The 21,340-nt window shown below is 48.3% G+C and overlaps 1 protein-coding gene and 1 non-coding gene across 2 annotated transcripts; both read right to left on the bottom strand.

Moving 5' to 3' along the window:
• Positions 1-450: 450 nt before the first annotated feature.
• On the bottom strand, positions 451-20,301 carry Bcl7b (BAF chromatin remodeling complex subunit BCL7B). Its single transcript, XM_052753970.1, has 6 exons — positions 20,068-20,301; positions 15,932-16,007; positions 6,582-6,678; positions 2,184-2,354; positions 1,680-1,759; positions 451-1,450 (listed from the first exon to the last, which is right to left on the bottom strand). Exons 1-6 carry the CDS (start codon positions 20,157-20,159, stop codon positions 1,358-1,360), a joined length of 609 nt encoding a protein of 202 aa, XP_052609930.1. The 5' UTR covers positions 20,160-20,301; the 3' UTR covers positions 451-1,357.
• On the bottom strand, positions 17,398-17,500 carry LOC128121140 (U6 spliceosomal RNA). The gene has a single exon (XR_008222085.1). It is a non-coding gene; the product is annotated as a U6 spliceosomal RNA (small nuclear RNA).
• Positions 20,302-21,340: the final 1,039 nt, after the last annotated feature.

Raw genomic sequence — 21,340 nt, 5'->3', positions numbered from 1 at the left:
CCTGGTTTTGTCTCCCAGCTCACATAGGAACACAGGGATTTTTTTATGGACAGTACCACTGCATCTGGCCTTATGTAGGCAGGGCTGGAACTCGGGTCCTCACACTTTCGAGGTAAATGCTTTACCCACTCCAACCATTTCCTCAACCCTAATTTTTTTTTTTTTTTTTTTTCCTGAGATAGGGTCTTTCCATGAAGCCTAACCAGGCCTTGAAAACCCTAAGTAGCCCAGGCTGACTCAAAACTCAAGATCCTCCTGCCTCAGCCTCCTGGGCGCTAGCATTCCAGGCTGCTATTATACTTACCCCTCACACTAATTTCAAAGGTCCTGAAAACATTCCATGGGAGTAAAACAGTGGACAGGACCAGCTATGTTGACCTCACAAGCAGGCACCCACCCCAAGCCTGCTCCCACAACCTTGCAGAAAGAAGCAACCAGATGCTAACAAGACATATTTCAAATAGTTTAATTTTAAAAATACTCTATTCAGTGCTAAAATAGGTCTTCACTTGCTGTTGCCCATTTCCATTTTTTCTTAAACTTTTCTTTTTTCCGACAAAAAATAAAATCATAAAGTTCAGTTAAACATGCAGATTTCAAAGAAAAGGGAACTTTCTAGAAAGTCTGAGCTGAAGCAGGTACTGTGGTCAGAACCTCCAATCCTGGCTGGGGTTTCTGCAGCAGGAGGCAGGGATGCTGGCGTGAAATGGTCAGTGAAACCGGAAGCTGCGTGTGTGCGCGCGTAGTGAGTGTGGGGAGGCGGAAGGTTCTGGCAGGCACAGGGCTGGGAGCAGCGGGGGCACCCAGCAGAGGCAGGCCTGCCTCAGGGACAGGATGCAATTCCCCCATGGGTCGCCGCCTGCCCACAGGTGGAGAAAGCCCTTCCCTCCTGGGAAAGCCTCTCCCCAGGCTCTCCACATCGACCGATCAGCCCCTCTTCCAGCAGCAGCCCACAGGGCCCTGGCCCTGTGGCTCAGTCCAGGACTCTACAGTCTCCTTTCAAGTTCAAGTAATCTAAGCACCCTTCTCTGGGTGCCTTCCACACCTTTCTCCGCGAGGCAGCGCCAGCAGCTCCGTGCAGTGGTTCTGGAGGTGACAAATGAACCCCCTGATGCTCTGGCCTACTTGGGGTGCAGAAAGGACATGAGTGCTCTTCTGCTCAAGAGCAAGCAGACACAGGTGTCAGGGACAGGAAGATGAGGTGACGACCCCACGCCCTCCGTCAGCCTTCTAGCCCAGAGGGCTCCCACACAGGCTCTGGACCCTCGTGCTCGCCTGGACCCCGGCATCAGAGCTCGGCCAGGCCAGGATGCAATAAATAGAGGCAGGGGCCGGGAGGCGAGGGGCCGGGACGCTGCTAGCTTTCCAGCGTGGTCTGCGGTACTGTGGGTTGGTCCACACAGAAGCGCTTCAAGGGCGGGGCACCCGAGTCCTCTTCTTCCTCAGTGGTCTAGAAATAGCAGGACAGAGCATGATAAGCCATCCCTCTGAGTAGCCCTGCCCATTCATCACACTGCAGCCTCAAGCCTACCCTCTGCCTGCTCACAGGTGACCAAACCCTGACCCTACTTTAGAACCTGGTGACTCTCTTTCCCCAGCAGACTCTCCCCTCCCACAGCACAGCTGTGCGATCCAAATTCCTCGGCTCTTTCTTCTCTTCCTTAGAACGGCCCTCTTACCTGTGTCTCTAGTGGGACCGGTTCTTCCTTCGTGAGGGTGGGAGGTTCATCTGCGACTTCGGATGCAGGCAGTGATGGTTCTGCAACAGCAGCGAGATTAGAGATTAGCCCCGGGGGAGTTCCTGAGCCACGGCAGGAGGATGGAGGCCTTGGAAGCACATGTGCAGGCCTGGCTGAGGAGCCACCGGCCCTCACGTAAGATGGGTAAGGTGTGACTAGACCACAGAGGACCACCATCCCAGCCTGGGTGGCAGACACTGGGAAGCAAAGCTCACCTGCCATTCCACACATCATCATTCCTACTAGGCCTCCCTGTCCTAGGAGAGGCTGCTACAACATTAGGTAAACAGATGGAAGGAGCCAGAACAGCACACAGCTAACAGCAAACACATTATCCACACCCAAACAAGTTCAATTGTGTGGCTCACTGGTAACGGGTAAAAAAAAAACAAACCAGAAGTTAACAAGGGCCAAAGATGTATAGGAGGCACCCCCACAACTCACCCTCCAGGATCTCCTGGCCCAGTGTGGGTGGCTGGGAGTCATCAGTGCGGAAGTCTGAGGTGTGTGCAGGGCTCAGGGACTCGCTCTGCTGGGGGCTGGGGCTTGAGTTGGTGCTGCTGTCCACCTTGAGTTGATAGACATCCGACACGGAGCTCTGGTTGCTGTTCTCATCTGGAAACCAAACAAAGTAAAGTAACAGCTGGGGTGACGCCGGCCAAGCAGCTCAGCCAGGGCTGCCAATAGTTACCATTGATACAGATGCCTCTAAAAAGGAAGCCTGAGCTGGGCGGTGGTGGTTTAATCCCAGCACTTGGGAGACAGAGGCAGGTAGATCTTTTTTTTTTTTTTAAGATTTATTTATTTATGTACACAGAAGAGGGCACCAGATCTCATTACAGATGGTTGTGAGCCACCATGTGGGTGCTGGGAATTGAACTCAGGACCTCTGGAAGAGCAGTCAGTGCTCTTAACCTCTGAGCCATCTCTCCAGCCCCTGCAGGTAGATCTTTAGTGAGTTCAAGGTCAGGCTGGTCTACAAAGTGAGTTCCAGGACAGCCAGGACTGTTACACAGAGAAACCCTGTCTTGAAAACAAAACAGAAAAAAAGGCTGTGTGGAGTTCCTGGTACCCTGGGAATTAACTGCAGAGTTGAAGCTGATCTGGGGATCAGAAGACAGAGCCAGCCACTAGATTAGACATAGAGGCCACACAGTGGTGACACACATCCTTAATCCTATCACTTGAGAGACAGAGATCCAGAGTGAGTTCACAGCCACATTGGGAACAGAGTCAGGCAGTGGTGGCACACACCTTTAATCCCAGTGCTTGAGATCTCATGCCTCTGCTTGGAAAGCACACGGGCCTTTAATCCCAGGAAGTGACATGGCTGGTTGGAGAACAGTATATAAGGTGTGAGGAGACAGGAACTATGTATGCAGCAGTTCAACTGAGACCTTCAGGGTGAGGACTCAGAGGCTTTCAGTCTAAGGATTCGTGGAAACAGGATCAGCTGAGGAAATGGCAAGGTGAGGTTGGCTGTGGCTTGTTCTGCTTCTCTGATCTTTCAGCTTTCACCCCAATATCTGGCTCTGGGTTGTTTTTTTGGGTTTTTTTGTTTGTTTGTTTGTTTGTTTGTTTGTTTGTTTTATTAATAAGACCGTTTAGCAATTGGTGTTACAGACAGGTGTCACTCCATAGACCAGGTTGGCCTCAACATTACATTGATCCTCCTGGTTCTGCTTCCCCGGTTCTTATTACAGGTATGACTCACCACACTTGGCAACAATCACTATGTAGCTGAACTCACTATGAACTCTGATCTTCCTGCTGTCACCTCTTGAGTGCTGAGCTCAGGGGCATGTACCTGCTTTGTGTGGTGCCGAGGATGGAGCCCAGGTTTCCTGTGTACTGAGTGAGCACTCTACCAACTGAGCCATAATCCCAACCCAAGCATCTTCTACTTGACAATATATAGTACATGCAGCCCAAACCTATGAGCACACCATTTCTAACCCAGGAATGTGGAACTCTGCTTATATAAGCATGTTTTCTATTGCCTACCAATTACAGCTCTGGCCTGGTAGCTTCTCACTGCACAGTGGGAGGCAGGGGACCGACCATCTGTGCTTCCCCAGGCACACAGAATGGCAGCACCACGTGTCTGGCCCTCCGGATTCCTGAAGGAGGCTGTGGTATCTGGAGGTGGTCACCTCAGGCTCTCAGCCACATGACCGCCCCAAGGATGAGAGATTACAACCCGAGGCTCTGTCTAAAGGTTTAAGATCACCAAGTAAACTAAAAGCAGAGGCTTCAACTGTTCCCCCTCCAACATCGCCTCCAAGAGTCCCAGTCCTGGCCACTCGCACTTGTTCCTTCCTTGAATGAAGCCTCAGTTCAGACTTACCACTGGCCTAGCCTGATGTGACGGCCTTGAACCTGATGGCCTCATACCACAGACAGAGTGAACAAACACTCCAGCTGCGCAAGGATGCTAAGGTGGAGAATGCTCCATGCCCCTGCACTCTTTAGAGCAGACAGAGGACGATTTTGTCCTCAGGTCTCATTGTCTGCCAGTCTTTAACCTGTAGCCTGGCTCCAGCAGGAGGAAGCTGACCAAGTGTAGCTCCATGAACCCTATCTCTGCCGACATTCCTGCTGCTGGCTGGTATGGCTTCTCTTCCCAGACTCCCTGGAAAGCTCCTATACATTTGCAACACCACTCCGTGACAGCATCACTTTCTCTGTGGAGCCCCTGTGCTCACCAGGGTGGAAAGGCCCATCCCATGAGCTCTGATGCACACACACCGGTCACCTTTCTCACACTGTATGGGCAGTCTCTGGAGCGGCCTGTCCCCAGCATCCCAGTGCCAGGCCCAGGCAGTACAAACCAACGGGATGAGGTGATGACCAGCAGGCTGCGGCTTCCTGTCTCCTGGACACTCTGTCCCTGTGCCTCCTTCCTCTGTGACACTGACCTTGGTGGGAGGAAGGAGGACCGCAGAGGCAACTGTACTGCAGCTTCGAATGCAGTTCCCAAGAGACAGTGTAAGTCTTCCTCTCTCAGACCATTCTCCTCCACACTACAGCGGAAGTGGCCTTTTTTGTGAAAAAGCGAAAAGTTCTGATCCAGGCCTGGTGGCACAGACCTATCTATAACATCAGCCACTTGGGAGGCTGAGGCAGAGGGTTTCAAGTTCAAGGCCAGCCTGGGAAACTTACTGAGATGCTATCTCAAAATGAAAATGAAAATGGGGCTGCATACACAGCCCCGAGACAGAAGCCTGCCTGGCACTCATGAGGCTGCACATTCAACCCCAAGCACTGCTTCAGGGAACAAGGAAGGGCGAAGTTTTGTCACTGGCGCAGGTGGCTCTGGGAATGTCAGGTTCTTTAAGTGGGTGACAACAGCCGTGTGCTTGTATCACGGGCTGACAGAGGGCGAAAACGAGGAACGACATGAATTACCTTGTCAGTAAGATGCTGTGTAGGCGGGAAAGGCAAGAGTGGTTCTCGACCTTCCTAATGCTGTGACCCTTAAAACAGTTCCGCATGCTGCGCTGACCCCAACCATAAATTATCTTGTTGCTCCTTCCTAACTGTGGCTTGGCTGCTGTTAGGAACTGTAGTGTAAGTGGCTTTGCTTTCGGACGGGCTGAGGAGACCCCAGTGAAACGGTCATTCTACCCCAGAGGGGCCAAGGCCCGTCGGCTGAAAACCACCGTACTAGAAGGCCGTGGTGCCGGAGCAGGGGTCACGCAGGCAGGCTGTCTCCGGAGGCAGCAGCCTTGACTGGGAGTGGCCCACTCTGAAGCAGCATGATAAAACAGACACCCTAAAAAAGAGAGAGCTTCTAGCGGGCAGTGGTGGCACACGCCTTCGCTCCCAGCACCTAGGAGGAAAAGGCAGGTGGATCTCTGAGTTAGACACCAGCCTAGTCTACAGAGTGAGTTCCAGGACAGCCAGGGGTAACACCCACTGGTTACAGAACTGTAGATAGCCAGCCTCTGCTCCAAGCCTCACCTCCCAACCCTGGACAATGAGAACAGTAGCATCTACCTTGCAGGGTTATCATCAGGATTAAAGGAAAGGCTCTCGGAACTGAAATCCAAGCGAAAGCACAGGACTTGAATGCTAGGTGGTAGTTTTCCAGAGAGAAGACCTCACAGTGCTGGGGAGGGATCCCGGGGCCTTGAACATGCTGGGCAGCGCTGCTGAGCCATACTGCCAGCCCAGGCAGGCGCCATGTCCTTTTTTTCCCCTATGTATGTTTTTATTTTTCAGTGTGTGTGTGTATGTGTGTGTGTACAAGCGCCCAGGGGGACTAGAAGAGGTCACACTCCCTGGGGCTGGAGTTACAGGCAGCTAGTTGTAAGCTGCCTGATGTGGGTGCTGGGAACTGAACTCATGTCCTCTGCAAGAGCAGTTCATACTCTTTGCCACTGAACCATTGCTCCAACCCAGTTTTTAGTTTTCCGAGACAGGGTTTCTTTGTGTAATCCTGACTGTATTGGGAGTCACTCTATAACAGACCAGGCTGGCCTTGAACTCAGATCTACCTGCCTCTGCCTCTAGAGTGCACCACCACACATGGCTCCAGGTATGTTCTAATTCTTGTGACTTCACTCAAGTTTTCTAATTATTTTTTAGATGTATTTTTATTTTGTGTGTGAACATTTTGCCTGTGTGTGTGTATGCGTACCACACGTGTGCCTGGTGCCTGTGCAACTCAGAGGGCATCAGACCCCCTGGAAGTGCCTTTATGGATGGTTGTGAGCTACCATGTGGGTGCTGAGAATTGAACCTGTGACCTTGCAAGACCAACAAGTGAGACCCCTAAACTAGCTCTCTAGCCCCCAAGTTTTCCATTTTCTGCAAGGAAGACATATGGAATCAACTCACCCTGGAATTCAAGAAGGAGAGAGGAATTGGCTGAGGCATCAGAGGGAAAGCCATTAGCTTCCCGGGTTGCTGAACTGTTCGATTTTGACTTTTCTTTCTATAAAAGAAAAAAAAAAAAAAGAGGAATATGACAGAGCTAAGCAGGAGACTCACGGGGGGGGGGGGGGGGGGGGGGGAAGGGGGACAGACACACGGACAGACAAGGACACTCGCTCTCTAAAAGTCCCCAGAGGTCTGACCGGAAGTAGCAGGAAACTGGGAACGCAGGAGGTGGAGCATGACAAAGGGAACTCCAAAGCAGAGCAGCTGGGCAACAGGGGGTCAGGGAACTCAGCCTCTTCTACAGCCCCATGGCTCTCTTCTACCCTGACCACAGCGCTCAACCAGCCCTTCCCTGTGTGGAGGAGTGACGAAAAAACAGGGGCATTTGAGAAACACCCTTGGCTTTTTTTGTTTTTCGAGACAGGCTTTCTCTGTGTAACAGCCCTGGCTGTCCTAGAACTCGCTCTGTAGCCCAGGCTGGCCTCAGCCTCACAGAGATCCTCCTGCCTCTGCCTCCCGAGTGCTGGACTCTGACTTTTTTTTTTTTTTTTTGACCTCTAGTTTAGGGAAAAGGAAACAATACAGATGTAGCAGGGCAGGGCAGGACAGGGCAGGGCAGGGCAGGGCAAGGCGGGGCAGGGCAGGGCAGGGCAGGGCCAGGGAAAAGCGCCTACTGGCTCCACTGTAATCGCTAGCATCCTCTCAGAATGATCGCCTCATCTCTGCTCTCCCGGTAACAGCACTTCCCTCACACAGAATGAGGCTGTTCCTAAGGGGCCACAGGGGAGGCATGAGGACTGGCCCCTCAGCAGAGGGCATACCAAAAGGCAAGGCTGAAATCTGTAGTCTCAGACACACCAACTCATGCTTTTCATACCTAGTCACTGCAGCTGCCCTAGCGATACAAAGCAGTGGTTGGTAAGCCTCGAGTCTAGCCCTACACATAAATCACCGATATTTATTTTTTCATACCTAGTCACTGCAGCTGCCCTAGCGATACAAAGCAGTGGTTGGTAAGCCTCGAGTCGAGCCCTACACATAAATCACCAATATTTATTTTTCCTTCACCTTCATTTTCATATACAGGCCTACCGCTTTTTTTTTTTCCTTTCTTTCTTTTTTTTTTTTTTTTTCCGGGGGTTTCTCTGTGTAGCCCTGGCTGTCCTGGAACTCTCTCTATAGACCAGGCTCGCCTCGAACTCAAGAGGTTCCCTGGCTCTGCCTCCCGAGTGCTGGGATTAAAGGTGTTAGAACTATTCTTTAACTGATTTAAATGACAGTTAACTGTTTATTTTGTGTGTGTATATATGTGAACTTGTGTGTTGGTCAGAGGACAGCTTGTGGGAGTCAGTTCTCCCCTTCCCGGGAATTGAACCTGAGCCACCAGGCTTGGTGGCAAGGGCCGTTACCATTAAGCCACCCTGTCTGCCCATGCAGAACTAGATTTAATGTAATTGTGAACACTTCACCACTTACCTATATAAATACACTTTTCAGTAGTTACACAATATCCTATATGCCATGATTTACCCAAACACTCCCCAGCTATGGGATATTTACCATTAAGCTAGTTACAAATATGTTTATTACTACAAAGAACAAGACCAGAATAACTTCACTTTTTCTCAATAATATTGAAAAAAAAGAAACAAAAGAGCCCTATTCATTTTAGGTCAAAAAGTGTAACCATAGTATTAGTATTTTGGGATGTCTATGTCTTGTACTAGTTTTTGCACTCTTGCAGCAGTGGGGATTGAACCCAGGATCTCATGCACGCTAAGAACTCAAGCACTCACCATGGAGCCAGTGCACTATAAAAAAAAAAAAAATCTCGCCGGGCGGTGGTGGCGCACGCCTTTAATCCCAGCACTCGGGAGGCAGAGCCAGGCGGATCTCTGTGAGTTCGAGGCCAGCCTGGGCTACCAAGTGAGTCCCAGGAAAGGCGCAAAGCTGCACAGAGAAACCCTGTCTCGAAAAACCAAAAAAAAAAAAAAAAAAAAAAAAAAAAATCTCAAAACTCTCCCAGTAAATAAGCCTCAGAGTTAAAGAGAAAATCAGAGAAGAGCTTAAGAAAAACTTGTAACGACAACTCTGTCAGAGACATGTTGACAATCACGTATGCCAACATTTGTGAGACAGCTGTACTAGGCAACAAAGAAACCAAATCAATTTTTAAAAAACACAACGAAGAAAATCCACCTTTAAAAAAACTGCTGGAGGCTGCGGAAATGGCTCAGTCCCGTTGTGTTAGCCAGGGAGACATGAGGAGCTCGGTCCATAGCCCCAGTACCCACCTAAAAGCCAGGGGTAGAGGCATGCAGGTGGCGCGCACGCACGCACGCGCGCACACACACACACACACACACACACACACACACACACACACACACACACACACGCGCGCGCGCGCGCGCTGAGAGTTCAGTGGCAGAGTGCTTGCCTAGCATTTGTGTGCCCGGGCTCCATCCCCAGCACTGCGTGAAGTCAGGCATGATGGTGCATGACTGTAATCCCAGCACCTGGGAGGCCGGAGGACCAGAAGTTCAAGGTTGTCCTTGGGTGTATATGTGTATATAGCAAGTATGAGGCCAGCCTAGGCTACATGGACTATCTCACAAAACAAACAAACAAACAAACAAACAAAAAAAAACCAGGGGCTGGAGAGATGGAAGAGCAGGTAAGAACACTCACTGGCTTCTCTCCCACAGGACCTGGGTTCAGCACCAACACGGCAGCTCACAACCATCTGTAACTCCACTTCTAGGGGATCTATCTGCTGGCCTCTTCTCACCTCTGCTGGCACCAGGCATGTACATGGTGCACAGGCATACATGCAGTCAGAACACCCATACACACAAAATAAAATAACTAAACAAACAAAATTGCCCCACAGGAGCAAACAGTCAATTCAACAAACTAGAAAAAGACTAAGAGCAAATAAATGAAAAGGAAGTAATAGCAAAAAGCAACCAAACCAAAGACTGATAAAAATGACAGAATAGCTCTTTATCCAGGTTTCAGGAGCAAAAAAATCACCTCCCGTGGGAAGGCTACAAAGACCCCACAAATGAGTGAGAGGCACAGCAAACTAGCAGGTGAGGTTTGGTTGATGTCGATGTTGGTTCCAGTTTTGGTTTTCTGGGTTTTGTTTCTGAGTCTCATTATGTAGCCCATGGCTGGAACTCCGTGTGTGTGGTGGTTTCAATGAGAATACTTGGTCCCTAGTTGGTGGAAGTACCAAGTTGTGGGAAGGATTAGATGTGGCCTTGCTGGAGGAAGTGCTAGGTAGTTTTTAGGTCAACCTGACACAAGCCAGAGTCACTGGGGAAGAGGGGACCTCAATGGAGAAAGTGTCTCCATCAAATTGGCCTGTGGTGCATTGCCTTGCTTGATGATGGGGCAACCCTAGGCTGGTGGTCCTGGGTACTAGGAGAAAGCAGGCTGGTGGGCCAGGCAGAAAGCAGCATTCCTTCACAGCCTCTGCTTCAGTTCCTGCCTCCAGAGTCTCACTTGAGTTCCTGCCCTGACTTCCTCTGATGACTATGACTTGAGAATGACTGACTGACCCCAGAGCTGTAAGCTAGAATAAACCTTTCTTCCCCGGGCTGCTTATGGTCATGGTCTTTATCACATCAATGAAAACTCTTAATACAGAGAAGGTGTGTCAGTTGGAGTGGGCTTTGAATTTTCAAAAGACTCACACTATTCCCAGTGTACTCTGTGGGTTTGGGCCAGCCTGAAACCCTGCCTCAAAAAAGAAAACAAGAAAAGGACTCTGTGCACACAGGGAAAGACGGGCAGAAGACCTGCACAGGCTTCCCTTCCCTAAAGGACATGCAGAAAGCTGGTGAGGAGGCACTGACAGGGCTTCTGCTCCAGAGGAGCGTCACCAGTGAGTACATGCTTAGGGCTGGCGAGGCCGCACCCAGCCTGGTATGCAGCCACATTTCCACTGCAGTGTGGTCCTGGTGGAAACGAAACTGGTGTCGCCACTCTGGAATACAGTTCAGCATTAGTTACTACAGGCCAAAATATACATTGGGGATCCATCGTCTGGAATGCTGGGAATGCTTCTTGATCTCCACACTGAACACAAGTGCTCTGGGGGCACTGTTCTGTGACACACAAGCCAGAAGCCAGACATCTACATACAGGACATTAAGAGAGAGAGATGGGGAGATGGTTCGGTGGACAGCAGGCTTGCTGTGTAACCGTGAGGGAGTTTAGATCCCCGGCTCCCACAGGAAAGCTGGGCAGAAGAGGCAGCCCTTCCTGCTACCCTAGTGCTAGGGGGGTGGGAACAGGATCCCTGAGGCCATCTGGCCAGCTACACTAGCTGGGTTTAATTCAGAGAGCCTCCTCAGTAAACCAGGTGGAGAGTAACAGAGAGACACCTGTTATCAACTCCTGGCCCCTCATGTGTAAACATACATGCACACTACACCCATGTGGAAGGAGGATCAGGCCTGACATACATGCACACTACACCCATGTGGAAGGAGGGAGTAATAACGATCAGGCCTGATGGAGTATGCCTGCAATTCCAGTACTCTGGAGATACAGACCGGATATCAAAGGGTCAGCCTACAACTCAGACAGAAATCCTCTATCAATAAAACAAAACATAGTCAGGCATAATGGCGCACAACTTTGATCCCAGCACTGAGGAGACAGAGGCAGCAGATCTCTGTGAGTTCAGGGTCAGCCTGATCTACACAGCAAATTCCAGAATATACAACTACATAGAAAGACATTGTCTCACCCCTCACCCTCATCAAGAAAAACTGTAAACAAAGAATAGAAAAAGAGAGAAAAGAAAGTAAGTTCAATACTACAAGGAAAAGGAAAAACAGGACCAAAGACAACAGGAATTGTGATATGAACTATATCATAATTATAGTGCTAGGCAAAACAAGAAAGAAATGAAAAACAACAATAAAGAAAAATCATACATAAAAATAGACACTTTATGGTTGGTTTTTGAATTTTTATTTTCTGTGTATGGGTACACTGCCTGTGTATGTCTGTGCACCACATGTGTATCTGGTGTCAGCAGAGGCCAGAACAGGGTATCAGATCTCCTGGAACTGGAATTATAGAGGGTTGTGAGCCACCATGTGGGTACTGGGAACTGAACTCAGGTCCTCCGGAACAGCATCCAGGGCTCAAAACTGCTGAGCCATCTCTCCAGCCCTATGACTCATTTGTATAAAGTTCAAAATCCCTAAAAATGATCAGAGTGATAGTAAGAAATAGACAAGGGAGTGGTCACTCCTAGAGAAGAGTGGCACAGGGTCCTTAGAGTCAAGGATGCTCTATGCTTGGACCACAGTGTTTCCATTTATTCACTTGAGACAGGGACTCACTCTGCAGCAGAGTCTGGCATAGAATTCCTAATCCCAGTAAGTGCTGGGATTACAGGTGTGCACCACCCACCCAGCTGTACCTAGAGGTATACTACAAGGACACAGACCCGTATTTATTAGACTGCAGAGTTCTGTTTCAAGTATGTTTCTATACATAGACATAGACTTTTTTTCAGTGCTAGAGAAGGAATAGAGCCTCAAGCATTAGGGGAGACTGACCACAGAGCTACACCCCAAGCGTTCTCCGTGTCCTTCTAAAAGGTTTGTTTATGTGCATGAGTGCTTTGCCTGTGTGTATGGCTGTGCACCGTGTGCATGCCTGGCACTGGATCCCTGGAAGTGGAGTTACAGGCAGCCTGTGAGCCACCATGTGGGTGCTGGAAATGGAACCCAGGTCCTCCACAAGAGCAACAAGTGCTCTTAACCACTGAGCCATCTCTCCAGCCCTCGCCTTATATTTTTATAAATATAAGATGGGATGACACATGCCATGGCATGTATGTGGAAGTTAAAGGACACTTCTGTGGAGTCGGCTCTCTCCCTCCACCTTTACATAGGTTCCAAGTATTGAAATAAGGCTGCCAGGCATATGCAGCAAATCTCAGCACTCTATACGTTTTTCTTTAAAATATTTATTTTACCTGTTTTTATTTTTCCGAGACAGGATTTCTCTGTGTAGCCCTGGCTATCCTGGAACTTACTCTGTAGACCAGGCTGGCCTCAAACTCAGAGATCCACCTGCCCCTGTCTCCTAAGTGCTGAGATTAAAGGCATGTGCCACTATCACCCAGCCTAGATCTATTTTACTTTTTATTTATGTGTGTGTCTGTATGTATTAGCCCATTTATGGGGGCCAGAAGAGGGAATCTGCTGCAAGCTGCAGGAAAACATAATGGAATTCAGCTACTATCACAAAAGCTACTACTTGGAAAAGTCAAGGACTTCTCCAAAGGTCAAGCCATGGCTTAAGGAGTCTTGGTGATATTTTAGCTTTTGTATATATATTGCTGGTTCCTAAAATGATTTTCTTGTGTGCTTCCAAGAACTCCTAACAGTGTATTTATCTAAACTGCCTATCAAGCATCCAAGGCCAAATGAAACAACACCTGTCTCCTAGGTCAGGCAGATAGCTTTATTTCTTGTGCAATTTAGGGTGAGACCCTCCTTTCTTACACAATCTTACTAATAGACCCCTAACTTCTTACCTAACCACTTCTAGGAATGTAGACTGAGCACGTAGATCCCCTTTATGATATACTAACCAGTCATTAGCACTCAGTTGACCTCCACTTTTATCACTCCCATTTTGGATTGTTAAAGAAAGCCTGGTGGTCACTGCCTGAGGAAAATTCTTACCTGTCTTTATGACCCCGTAGAATTCAAGCCTGGTGAACTGGCTCGACCAGGGGATTGCTATTGCTTAGGTTTATAACTGGATTCCTGGGAGACTTAGGGGGGACTGAAAGAACAGAGAGACAGAGAATGGAGAGGGATAAGGAGGATTTTGACCAGAGAGAAAGTGTGGACGAGATGGAAGATGAGGAAGAGTCAGATGGGGAAGTACTAGCTGGGTAGGAACGAGATGAAAAGGACCTAGATGAGGCAGAATTAAGACGAGAGAATTAAGATAGAACTTAGAGGGAGTAATAGATAAATATAGAGAAATCAGACAAGAAAGGAGCTAGGAATGAGAACAGAACTGAAGCTGTGTAAATAGGATGTTATGTCAGAGGAATTAAAGCAAGTGAACTATAGAGCTCGGTGTGCTGAGATTCTATTTCCCAAAAATAGTCCTTGCCGTTAGTAGTTCTCTCTCCTGAGCCTCTGGGATGTATAATATTAAGGTTGGTCCCTCTAATATTATACAAGAGGAATCAAGTCTCTTGGCGCTGGAGTTACAGGCATTTGTACGTTGCCTGATGTGAGTTCTTGTATCAGAACTCTGGTCCTCTGGTAGGGTAGTAAGTACCCTTAACTACTAGCCATCTCAACTAGTATATATGGTTTTCTGAGACAAAGTTTCATGTAGCCTAGGCTGACCTTGAACTAATTACTGCAGCTGAATCTGGCTCTGAATTCCTGATCCTCCTGCCTCCACCTCCTAAGTGCAAGGATCACAGATGTACATTAACATGTTCATCTTGAGTTTTATATTTGAATGTTAGAATAAGACTATAGGGCTGGAGAGATGGCTCAGTGGTTAAGAGCACTGGCTGCTCTTCCAGAGGTCCTGAGTTCAATTCCCAGCAACCACATGGTGGCTCACAACCATCTGTAATGAGATCTGGTGCCCTCTTCTGGCCTGCAGGGATTCATGCAGGCAGAGCACTGTATACATAATAAATAAATAAATCTTTAAAAAAAGAAAAAAGAAAAAGACTATAGACAATATGAGTATTTTATCACCCTGAAAATTGTGTGACTAACTGTGGTCAATGGAAATGGGAAAACAATTTGAGACTCAAAAGCAAGAGCTCTATCTATAGTGATGCATACATGTGGAGCCTTCAGAATGAAGGCTAAGAGAAAAACCAGAAAGGGGAAGGGGCTCATAGTCCATGCTGTATGTATTTCCCCAAAGCTGAGAATGGAACCCAAGGCCTTGCACACTCTGCAAATGTTCTACCTCTGAATAATACACCCCATCCCTAGACATAGGTTTTGCAGAGAATCTACATATAAACAAGGCATTTTTCATGAACACATGGACGCCCAAATGAACCCAGGGCAATGACTCAGACAAGCATGTAGCACAATCAGATGTGTAAGCATACCATCTATACACTGCAGGGAGAGCTAACCAGATCACAGCAGGAGGCAACTACCTCTTTATTTTTAGGACAGGGTCTTGTAAATGTGGCTGTGGCTGGCCCTGAACATCATGCACTCTTCCTGTGTCTGTCTCTCAAGTGCTGAGAATAAAAGTGTATGCCACCACATCTGGCTGCTAATTTTCTTCAATGGTCTGATAATAAATATTGTTTGGGTTCTGTGAGCCAGTGAATTTTAAAGTAACTAACTGCTCCTGTTAACTCAGAAACAGTCACTGACAGCAAGGAAACCATACTGTGTCCACAAAACTAGACTGACAGCTGGGTGTCAGCGGGAATCACAACACTCAGGAAGGGAAGGGGGAGGATGGTGAGTTCAAAACCAGTCTGGGCTACATAACCCTTTTTCAGTCCAAACTGAGCTACACAGAGAGATCTAGTCTAAAAACCAAAATATGGGACCAGAGTGACGGCTCAGTGGCTAGGCACATTTGATACTTTTCCAGAGGACTCAAGTTTGAGTCCTAGCACCCATATGGTATTTCACAACTGTCTGTAATCCCAGCTCCATGGGATATGACACCCTTTTCTGGGCTCTGCAGGCACTGCACATATGTGCTATGCAGGCAAAACACACAAACACATAAGATAAAAATAAATAATAGCAAAGCTACACAGAGAAACCCTGTCTCGAAAAACCAAATAAATAAATAAATAAATAAATAAATAAATAAATAAATAAATAAATAAATAATAAATAGTTTGAACATGTGGAGGAGCTGGAGAGATGGCTCAGCAGTTAAAGAATGTTCACTGCTCTTGCAGAGGATATGGGTTTTATTTCCAGGACTTACTTAGTGACTCACAGCCATCCATGACTCCAGTTCCAAGGCATCTGATGCCCTCTTTTGACCTTCCTGGGAATCAGGCACAGATATGGTGGTGCACTTGTATACATGCAGGCAGAACACCCATAATGGAAAACAACAACAAACTGTGCAAACAAACACAGGAACGGGGCTTAGACTACAGTCTGGCTACAGAGAGACCAAAGGAGTTATGAACAAAGGAAGGTCTCGCACAGACCATGACGAGAGAGCCTGGGGCATTTTCAACTCAGTTCCTGGAGAGAAAGAATATGCCACCGTCTGATGCTGGTCCCCTCACTTACCTCTTTGCTGTCTGTCACAGGCACCCACTTGAATATCCTCAGGGAGGTGTCACCCACAGTCACCCATTTCTTCTCCCTGGAAGAGGAACATGAATTAGAAGAAAGCACATTTGTGGTTCTTGTTCTGCTTCTCAGCACTTTGATCTGGAATGCCTTTCTTTTAAACTTTATTTTATGTGCATTGGTGTGAAGGTGTCAGAGCCCCTGGAACTGGAGTTACAGACAGTTGTTAGCTGCCATGTGGGTGCTGGGAATTGAACCCAGGTCTTCTGGAACAGCAGCCAGTGCTCTTAACTGCTGAGCCATCTCTCCAGTCCCTGGAATGCCTTCTATACTTCTCTTATCAAATTACACCTAAAGATAGGATTGTATAACAGGATGTAAATAAAGTGAAGCAGCAGTGGTGGTGCATGCTTTTAATCTTAGCATGTGGGAGGCTACGGCAGGAGGACTGCCACAAATTGGGGGTAGAGGGAGGCTTTGATAGGCAGTGAGTGTGGCTCAGTCTTAGAGGGCTCCCTTAGCATTCACAGATCCTGATTATGATCCCCGGGGGGGGGGGGGGGGGGGGGGGGGGGGGGGGTCAATGAGGACCGTAGAGATGATTTCTAAGCTCTCCGGACTTGTTGTGTTTATCTTCCACTTAAGATCCCTCTAAAGGGGGAACAATCACGGGAAAAGAACAAGCAGCATTTGCATGCTGGGTAATCAAAACTATTCACAGCCAAAACCCACACTGAAGAAATTCGCAGATTTTAATCTTGAAGTTCAAAGCTTTGTAGCTACCCTTGTGTCTCTGAACCGGGAATACAACATAGTGGGCGGCACCAGTTTAGCATGGCCAAGGCTATGAGCTCCATCCCCAGCACAGGAGCAAAACCAATCCCCTCCCCCAACACTCTTCTCTGTCCTGGTAAGGTAGAAATAGCAGAATTACCACCATTCTAGCAAAGCAAGGTCACCCTAAGTTAAATTAAGGCCTCACCAGTCTCTAGGCTCAACTGAACCAGGCTAACCAATCAGCTTTCAGCATTACTCCTGCTTGGAGCAGGGGATGTGAGAACTAGGGATGGAATCCAAGGTCTTGCACATACTAGGCAAGTGCTCTACCATCAAGCAACATCCCTAGTCATTCAAAAATGCTTCTTTTCTGTTTATTTGTTTTGTGTGTGTGTGTGTGTGTGTGTGTGTGTGTGTGTGTGTGTGTGTGTGTGAGAGAGAGAGAGAGAGAGAGAGAGAGAGAGAGAGAGAGAGAGAGAGAGAGGAGGGGGGATAGGAACTCGTAAATTGCCTAGACAGGTCTTAAATTTGTGATCCTCCTGCCTCAGTTTCCCAAGTAGCTGGGATCACATGCCTATGATATCAGGCCCATTTCAAGCTTTTTTCTTTTTTGTTTCTGCAGTGCTGGGGACTGATGGTAGGCAAGGGCTCTACCACTGAGCTCTACCCCCAGTCCTTGAACTTTTCTAAGTATTGAATTCTTCATGAATTTCCATGTCATCCTTGAGCAAGGGCCATGTTAATCTTCTCCATATGGTTCCAATTTTAGTATTTGCATCTATGTTTTGCCTGTGTGGGTACCCAGAATAGATGTCATATTATCTTCCTTGATCATTCTCCATTCATATTAAGTCAGGACCTGGGGAGCTACAGATGGCTTGGCAGTTAAGAGCACTTGTTCTTGCAGAGGACACAGGTTAGATTCCAGCACCCACATGGTGGCTCACAGGTGTCCGGAACTCTCCTTCTAGGGGATCCAATGCCCTCTTCTGGCCTATTCAAGCATCAGGTGCAGACCTGGTGCACATGCAGGCAAAACACTCATACATAAAATAAGGAACTTTTAAATAAAGAAGCCAGGATCTTTTGCTGAACCCAGAGCTCAGCAACTCTGGCCGGTCTATCTCAGCTTGCTCTGAGATCCGCAGTCTCCCCTTTCTGAGTACCTGATTACAAGCAGAAGCCACAGCACTTTCCCTGCTTGTTGCCTGGGCACTGGGGAGCTGAATTCCAGGCCTGCTTGTCTTGCAATACCCACTGAGTCATCGCTCCCGTCCTAATGTCTCTCTCTGTCTTTGAGATAGACAGGGTCTCACTAAGTAGTCCTGACTGGCCTAGAACTTGCTATGTATACCAGAATGGCCACAAACTTACAGAGGTCATCCAGTCTTTGCCTCCGGAGTGATTAAACTTTTTTTTTAAAAAAAGAGAGGTATTTCACTATGTCGTTTAGGTCTAAAGCACCTAGACTCAAGTAAGTGATTTTCCTAGAGTAGCTGGGGAAGGGCAGGAGTGTTTTCCTGCATTTAGCTCAGTATTTCTGAGTTAAAAAAAACAAAAGTCAAACACCAGACTGGGGTGTATATAGTTCAGTGGTAGAGAAACCACCTAGCATGAACAAGGCTGTGGGCTCTATCCCCAGAACTGGGAGAACAAGGGTGGGTTTAAATGTGAAATGTCTCGAAGTTCAACCTAACACAATTAAGGAAAAGTCTATGAGGGGACCTGATCTTGAATCTCAAAATGGGGCTCTGAGGAACCAATACTTTAAAAAATTTTTTTGAATATTTTATTATTTTTTTATATAATTTATTTATTTTTATTTTATTTGCATTGGTGTTTTGCTGCATGTATGACTGTGTGAGAATGTCAGATCTTGAGTTACAGACAGTTGTGAGCTGCCATGTGGGTGCTGGGACTTGAACCCAGGTCCTCTGGAAGAGCAGTCAGTGCTCTTAACCACTGAGCTATCTCTCCAGCCCCCTATTTTATTATTTTTATGTGTGTGGGTGTTTTATATGTATGTGTGTCTGTGTGTCATGCACATGCTGTGCCCACAGATGCTGAAGAGGTTGTGGGATCCCATAAAACGAGTTACAGCTGGTTATGAGCTGCCATGTGGAGCTGGGAATTGAACAAGACCTCTGCAAGAGCAGCCAGGAACTTTTAACCATTGAGACATTTCTCCAGCATCCAAACTTAAAAAATTAAAAAAAAAAGAAAAATTTTAATTATATGCCTGTGTCTTCTCAAGTATATACTCCAAACCAATAGCCCATCACTTCAGCCCAGACTTTTCAACACAGCTAGAAGTTAATTGGGCACAGAGGTAGCCTGCTTCATTCATTTCCTTACCACTAAAAAAAAAAAAAAACCCTAAAAAATAAAAGGGGGAGATCAGGAATTACATAGGAGGCAGAGGAATGCCATGAGATGTGGATTAAAAAAAAAAAAATCTTGCCGGATGGTGGTGGCGCTTTTAGTTCCAGCATTCGGGAAGCAGAGGCAGGCAGATCTCTCTGAGTTCCAGGCCAGCTGTTCTACAGGGTGAATTCCAGGAGAGCCAGGGCTGTTACACAAAGAAACCCTGTGTTGAAAAAACAAAAATCAAGAATCGCCACTATGCTGTTAGTTACAGCACTTGGGAGGCAGGGGCAGGCAGGTAGATCTCTGTGAGTTAAGTTCTAGTGTAAAAAACAGAACAGTAATGAAACTACTAATCATTAAGTAAGGGGGAATAGGCTCCAAGAGTTGGTTCAGAACGGTTCAATGCAATGGGATTCTGATCTAGACTGTTCGCTCCATCTGGATTGGCACTAAACATCTGCAGGCACAGCCGCCTGGGCGCTGAGAGCTCAGGTATCGAAAATGCACTGGCTGAGGGCCGCTGATCTACGGTTATCAGGCATTTCTGTTCCGACAGTCATGTGTTTACAAACTCTCACTCAATTTCAACCACTCATCCCACATAAGACTTGGCAACAACGGACATCACCGGGCAGTTGTGATGCGCAGGAGCGGAAGACGAACCGGGAGCGGCCAGACGGCCCTTCCGCGAGGTCCTGTAACCCGCAGGAAGTGCAGCGCCAGGTCCCGCCCAGCTACAGCGGCCGGAAACAAACAAATGAAAGCCAGTGGGAGGGGCCACGGGCTGACAGTCCTTCTGATTGGCTATTGCGGGGCGGACTCTGACTTCACGCAGACGCTGCGCGCCCTCCTTTCGCTTTTTTGCTCCGGCCCCCTCCCCCCCAAGGGCCGGCCTCTTGGTTCCCACTCTGCCTGTACTCGTCTGGCGATCCTCCGCGCCGGGTTTCCCGCAACCCCACGTCGGCACCCCCTCCGCTCCCGCCCCTCACCATTTCCGCACTTTCTCGATGGCCGCCATCACCTTCTTGATGTCATCTTTGGCCCGGCTACGGGTCTCGGCCCGGACCGAACGGCCCGACATGGCGGCGGCGGGGAGTGGCTTGGGCCTGGGACACTGCTCCCAAGACGCGGGATATCACGCGCCTCACGCGCCTCCGTCCACCCGCCGCCGCCGCCGCCGCCGCGGCACGTCACCGCGACCGTCGCCCCCCTCCGAGCGCGCGTGCGCGAGGGACCGCGCGCGCACCCGCCCGCCCCTTGGGCCCTTGAGGCCTCAGCGCGCTTGCGCACCCCGCCCGGGGCGTCCCTGCTGTGCGCCTCGAGAGACCCGTGGGTTCCTCCCGGGCAGGCAGAGCCTAATGCAGCCCGCACGTGGTGTGTGCCAGGCGAGGCTGCGATGGTGCCGGTGGTGGGATGAGATCCCAAAGTCGCCACTTCCCTATTCTGCAGCTTCCATGAACTTTTTTTTTTCCTTCCTTTGAAACAAGGTCTCGCCGGGCGGTGGTGGTGCACGCCTTTAATCCCAGCACTCGGGAGGCAGAGCCAGGCGGATCTCTGTGAGTTCGAGGCCAGCCTGGGCTACCAAGTGAGTTCCAGGAAAGGTGCAAAGCTACACAGAGAAACCCAGTCTCGAAAAACAAAAAAAAACAAAAAAAAAAAAAAAAAAAAAGAAAAAGAAACAAGGTCTCATTATGCAATTGAACTTGCTATGTAGACCAGGCCCACCTAGAACTCAAGAGCCACCTGCTTCGGCCTCGGAGTGTTGTGTGCCACCACACCTGAGAAAAAAAAATTTTTTTAAGTGTGTGTATGGTACAGAGGACCAATTTGTGAGAGTCGGTTCTCCCCTGAGGGTCAGGTTGTCAGACTCTGTTGCCGTTAAACACATTAACCCCATGATGGTCCCCGGCCCTTCATGGAACCGAAGACCAGTGTCATCACTGTCCAGAACATCTTTGCTCCTCAGCTAAAAAGCTGTGTCCCAGAGTTAATTTCACACCTTTCTTCATCTTGACTTCCCATCCTTGTATTCATCTGTTGTTACCCATCTGGAATTTTCTTCTCATTGAATCAACTACTTTTCCAACAGCCTGCTCAAATTGCAACTTTTCCTGAATATTCTTCATCTGATTCATACTTAGTACTCTACTGTCATGGAACTCATCAATTCTGGATAAAGCGTTGCCTATTTCCTGTGCACTGGACCAACTACTGAGGTCCTAAGTGTTTCTCCTTTGGAAGAACTCTAGACCAGGGATTGTG

Source organism: Peromyscus californicus, unplaced genomic scaffold, assembly GCF_007827085.1.
Source record: "Peromyscus californicus insignis strain IS unplaced genomic scaffold, ASM782708v3 Scaffold_2__1_contigs__length_46816999, whole genome shotgun sequence".
Taxonomy (NCBI): domain Eukaryota; kingdom Metazoa; phylum Chordata; class Mammalia; order Rodentia; family Cricetidae; genus Peromyscus; species Peromyscus californicus.
This window is presented reverse-complemented; position numbering and strand designations above follow the sequence as displayed.